General features: G+C 50.5%; 1 protein-coding gene across 5 annotated transcripts in view; it reads left to right on the top strand.

Annotated features, from left to right (window-relative positions):
• The first annotated feature begins 341 nt into the window (after positions 1-341).
• The window catches only part of SPIDR (scaffold protein involved in DNA repair), a 48,164-nt gene continuing 42,505 nt past the window's right edge, over positions 342-6,000 (top strand). For all 5 annotated transcript variants that reach the window (XM_078875720.1, XM_078875722.1, XM_078875723.1 and 2 more), the window contains exons 1-3: positions 342-459; positions 4,251-4,448; positions 5,136-5,199. In XM_078875720.1, the coding sequence (XP_078731846.1) occupies positions 445-459; positions 4,251-4,448; positions 5,136-5,199 (277 nt within the window). In that variant the 5' untranslated portion in view covers positions 342-444. The remainder of the gene's footprint in view (positions 460-4,250; positions 4,449-5,135; positions 5,200-6,000) is intronic.

The raw sequence follows: 6,000 nt of genomic DNA, 5'->3' as shown, positions 1-6,000 counted from the left end.
GCGCTAACCACTGCACCACCGCTCCGCACACAGGCACAGTGCGCTAACCGCTGCACCACCGCTCCCTACACACACCGTGCGCTAACCACTACACCACCACCACTCCCTACACACACACAGTGCGCTAACCGCTGCACCACCGCTCCCCACCCCTCTCTACCCCCCCCCCCCTTTCATTTAAATGTCCCTCCAGATGACGTCACGTTCCCTCCCGTCACCTTCCCACATTCCCTACAGCGCATAAGCCAACCGCTTTAAAAATCCGCGACGGCCTCGCTTCCCATTGGCCCACGCGGCTGCACGTGACGAACCAACGCCGCCGTCTGATTGGGTGCGCCCCCTTTGCGCCGCTGATGTGAACTGGGAAATGTAAACCTCCCCCTCTCCCTGCCCCACCGATCGATTCATTAAAAGCTTTTAAAAGTTGAACATTTTCGCGCTTCGATGCCTGCTAAGAAGGTAACGGAAGTTCGCCTCACAACTGCGAAGCCGCGCGAGGTTTACATCCGAGGTGTACGAACTCTCGTCAGGTTCACGCGATTGGCATGGTCGATATAATCCACACGTCCTTAAACTCGCTTCACGCTATGTTTTAACATTCAGTGTTTTCATGAAGTTGTGATTTAACATCGCAATGTTCGTCGTCTAAGTCACGCTGCGGGGTATGTAACAATAAAACAATGACATCGTTGGCCCATTGTTTAGCCGAGCTATACGCCCAGCAAGTCGTCACTTGCGGAGTGGACTTGGCACCCGCCAGAGTAACGTGGAATTTCCACCTCGGCTTGGTTGCTACGGTGGGGTGGCCACTTGTAAGACCATATTTGTGTACGGCATATGTAATTGTGTTTCCCCACATATACGATAGAAAGGAGATTGCAAATTTATAATAATTTTCATTATAATTATTTTCATTATAATTATTATTTGTGTTAAACATTTGCATTGTATTATTTTCATTGCATTATTTTGATCATATCGCGTGACTCGTCGTGAGAATTGCATCTCTCACAGTCGCCGAGGAACCACAGCGATGGAAAGCAGCAGGAACCAGGCGGTCAGCTGGCACCGCACAACAATTATTTCCAAAGCTCCGCGGTCCTCTCTATATTAAGATGTCCCCCCCGCCCCGCCAATTAAAGTGTGTTTATACATGTAAGCTAAAAACTTGTATTCTTAAACTAAAGCTAAACTATGTTTTATTTCACCAGGTAAGGACCACTTGGCCGGATAGATCTTTTTCAGAAGCCACCTGGCCACGTACAGTATGATGGCACAACGCAGTGTGGCTTCCCATGTGGGACATATGATCAGCCACATAAACCGCACGATGTTTATTGTAAATGTGGAGGGATAAACCGGAGGGCCCGGAGAAAAAAATCCACGCGACCACAGGGAGAGAGAGAGAAATGCGAACTCCAAATATACAGCAGCAGGTGTCAGGATTGAGATTGAACCCACGATCTCGTGCATACGAGGCGAGGTAGTTGACATCTCCTAGCCACCTCAACCCAGCCCAACACTCTGTAATCGATGAGAAGCAGCTTCCCGTCAGGTTAACACCGCGGTGGCGAGCTGTTTACTGTTTTTTCGGACGATTAATGTAGGAAGAAGCACCCGGAGAAAACCCACACGTGCGAGGGTGCAACACGCGATCCCACACAGATGGAACAGATGTAGCCCACACTCTGCTGCGCCGCCTTCTCCCGGCGAGCCGGGGTATCACGGGCCCTCTCCACGACGCCCACGGGAAAAAGGGAGTTTCACGACATCTGTGTTTGGTGGTCCATCAACCCTCGCTGCTGCCTCCACAGTGCTGGGTTACAGGCAGCCACGTGCATAGCCATCACCACCACCGCCTGGCTACTCGTTACGTTCTTGAGCCAGCGAGCCAGGATTGGGCAAAAAACCTAGCCCAGTTTTCACCCAGGAGATTGGAGAGCACAGACTTATTGACCTGAATGGGACATTGGCTTCGTGTGGGAGGAGAGCGGAGGACCCGGAGGAAACCCCACCACACACACAGGCGGAAAATAATGTTCAAATGTACGCATTACAGATGGGTTCGTGAAGCTTCCTTCCCTCCTGCTGTGTGCTGCCATCTCCCGGCCACCTCGCAGACTACGCAGTGGAGATTCTAGATTTGAAGCTTTCGTGACTGCAAGGATTCATATTCTTAGGTTTTTTCGGTAAAGTCACGTAGGTAAAACATCAAAATTAATGAAAGTAAAATAAAATAAAAATCACGACGTTTCGGAGGCAACACAAGTCATCAGGTGGGACCGTCACAGCCAGATTTGCTGCATCAAGTGAGGCAATGATTCAAGATGTAATCCCTTAAAAGCAAGTTGAGGGGGGAGGAGAGGGGGGGCACGTCGTGCCGTCTTTGAGCCCCGCCCCCCTCCCTCCCGATACGTTCCATTCATTGGCTACCACATTCTGATGAGCTCCCCCCCCCCCCTCTCCTCCCCCCTCAACTTGCTTTTAAGGGATTACATCTTGAATCATTGCCTCACTTGATGCAGCAAATCTGGCTGTGACGGTCCCACCTGATGACGGAGACTTGTGTAGCCTCCGAAACGTCGTGATTTTTATTTTATTTTACTTTCATTAATTTTAATGTTTTACCTACGTGACTTTACCGAAAAAAACCTAAGAATACGTAGTGGAGTTTCAATAACCTCTGCGTGATCCACCAACCCTCGCCTCCTTGTGTTGACGCAGCGAGGGTTTATTTAAACTCAACATCGGTGCTGTGTTGATTCCGCCCCAGTCGTCGTCTTCTTCTTTGTGCGGCTCATGTTGGATGTAGAGCAGCGTCCGTCACTTCATATTGAGGTGGTTGAGCCAGATGATTGAGGAGTGTGTCGCTGTGATGACGCCTGCGGCCGTACTTGTGAATCGGTCCTTTTAATCGTTATCGTTCCACGGTCTGTTCTGTAAATAATCATAAATAATGATGGCTTATTTATCCAGGAAAGCCACACTGAGTCCCATGACTTTTTTCTCAGGAAGGTGCTTCATCGCGTTTTTATTTGAAGATGTTCTGGTTGATTTGTTTCAAGAATTGATTATTTTTCTTTTGTACCAATACTTGAACATTGGAGGACCCGGTGAAAACCCAGCAGGCATACGGGGATAAAACACGCAAAGCTTCACAAGCAAGACATCCCACGTATCCCTAGCAGACTCTTGCGGCAAGTACTGATAGGGGTGTGGGTGGCCGGCACCACACTCGGCCGCTCCTTGTCTCACTAGTAACGATGTTTACACACCGCACGAGGCACTCATTTGAAACGGAGTCGATCTAGCGGAGGCCCAGGACCGGTTCGGATAATCGGGTCGCAGGTTTCGTAGCGAAGTGCGTTAACCACTGCATGACCCCATACTCTTTGGTTCTTTCGGTAAAGTCACGTATGTATAAAATAAATGAAATCACGACGTTTTGGGCGCAAGGGGTTAAATAAATGAGGGAGGGAGGAGGAGCCAAGGATAGAGAGTGTGGGGGCGGGGCGTGATTTAATTGATTTTATCCCTATGCGACTTTACCGAAAGAACCTAAGAGTATGAATCCTTGCAGTCACGAAAACTTCAAATCTACACTGCATGACCGCTCTCCAAAGCTTCACAATCCACTACTGTACTGCCACCTCTGGGTCATATCGCATCCTAAGCTGAACACACTTGCAGGTTTTGTCTTTGAGGAGAGCAATGGAAGTTTAAGAACGTTTTGTCCCATGAGCTCCTGCCAGCGAGCCCTTCCACACTTCACGTGACCTCAAGGTGCACTTCGTAGTGAACGGCGATCGTTGTGCGGGGATCAGCGGCGTAGTGCCTAGTGCACTACGGACCAGGCGACCCAAGTCCCATTCCCACTCGTGGCCAGCGATTATCTGAACCAGTCCTGGGTCTCCTCTAGGTCGACTCGGCCGATTGTGTAAACATCGCCACTCGGGAGACGAAGGAGGCTGGGCGTGGTGCTGGTTCACTCACCCTCCGTCGTGTGCCGTAACGGCCTTTATTGGCGCTTGCTAACAGAACTTGCCCCAAAACTCTGTTAAGGCCATACGGGGGATCTTTGTCTTTGTTAGTGTGTGTGCGATCATGTACAGGGTTTACATGCGCATTTGTGATTGTGTCTTTGTAATTTCATGCACGTGTGTGCTTCGCTGACATCTCTTGCCCCTTCAGCCTACCGCAGGCTAATCTTCGTCTTCGCATTTAATACCCCCCCCACCTCCACCGTCCAGCGCAAGGAGCGTTCCTGGGAGGATGTCCCGTTCCCATCGGGCAGCTCGCGCGCGGAGGAGCGCAGACTCACGGCGGAGGAGGAGGATGAGGATGAGGTGGTGGTGCGGGGAGGAGGCAGACCGCCAAACGTCGCGCGGCTGCACGAGTCTTGGGCGCGCTGCGGCGACGCTTTCACGTCAGCCGACGTCGCCCATCCAGTAAGACCGCACCTCCTTCATTTCACACGGCTCGCCGCCTTGTATGTCGGAGTTCGTGGGTTCGATCCCGACCCCTGGCACCTGTATATTTGGAGTTTGCGTGCCTCTCTTCGCCGTGCTCGCGTGGATTTTTTTTCTCCGGGTCCTTCCGGTTTTTCCCTCCACATTTAGAATCAACGTCACGCGTTTAGGGTATTTGACTACGCGATAAACCGCTTCGTTGAGCTGTTATTTGTGGCAGGGTCACTTCTGAAAAAGAAGCTAATAGCTCAGCGGGCCTTACGTGGTCATTGTAATGTTCTTACCTACCGCTGCTGGACACCTGTGAAAAAGAGCTTCGTAGCTCAACGGATTCCTCCAGTCTAAATACATATTCTGATTCTGATATCGTTTCCTTTTAAGGCCACGGCGTTATTGACTAACGTGTTTGAGTTTAGATTTGTTATTCTTGCTTGCACATCACCGCCACTGTAGCAGCGACAGCGGTAGCAACACCGCCGGCAAATAACTTCCATCGTGGAACGACTGGAGATGATGACCGCTTGGGGAAGTGAACGGATAGACGGGTGGGTCCACGGCTGACGATGACGACCTGCGGTGAACCCAGCGGTTGACAGATCGCAGCCGACTATTGAGACAACGACGTAATCTGGTGCGGCTAAACGGATTTTTTTTTTCGTTGGGCAGGCGAGCTGGAAATCGTGGAAGCCGGTAGCAAGGTGTCTCACAAAGCTGCAGCGCTGCTTGCCAGGTGAGGTGCACACACGGAGCACGGCACCGCAGCGCTCCCACCCTCAGCTTAACACGTAGTAGTAATGGCTTCAGCGATCAATATTATCCATAACAGAGTTTATTTTGGGTTAGATCGCGTAAATATGTTTTGTTAAACCCGCCACTACCGGACGCGGCCAATCGGTAAGGTTTGTCACGGAAACGAAGCGCCAATGAGTTACTAGTTCAGCACAACGTTGTGTTGGAGAGTAAACCCACCACAACGTTTACAATTCGAGAACGACGTTTCGCTAGTAATTACAACCAGCACCATCAGGCGATATACATCTTCATCTGCGGAAAGAGAGGAAGACCTGACAGAGGATGGCTTGACCACGACATAAGAAACTGGTGCCAGGAGGATGTGCACTACATGAGCATATTGGCACAAGACAGAGGAAAGTGACGATCTGTAGTGGACACCTGTGGGCTGTCTGCCCATAGATCGTGATGATGATTCTTGCACGTGATGGCGACAGCAATAATATATTGTTCAGGAGCTCGTTGGCCAATGTGAAGGTCTTCTCTTGGTCACAACGAGAGGGCTTCAGGAGAGAAAAATAGAGAGTTGGTGTCGTTTTACTTTCGGGTCCATACACTTACATGGCCCGTAGACTCACATTGCCCATAGGCTCACATTGCCCATAGACTTACATGGCCCGTAGACTCACATTGCCCATAGGCTCACATTGCCCATAGACTTACATGGCCCGTAGACTCACATTGCCCATAGGCTCACATTGCCCATATACTCACATGGCCTGTAGACTCACATTTCCCA

The sequence above is a fragment of the Lampetra fluviatilis genome, chromosome 42 (assembly GCF_964198595.1).
Source record: "Lampetra fluviatilis chromosome 42, kcLamFluv1.1, whole genome shotgun sequence".
Taxonomy (NCBI): Eukaryota; Metazoa; Chordata; class Hyperoartia; order Petromyzontiformes; family Petromyzontidae; genus Lampetra; species Lampetra fluviatilis.
The sequence above is the reverse complement of the archived record's forward strand: the minus strand, read 5'-3'. Positions and strand labels throughout refer to the sequence as shown.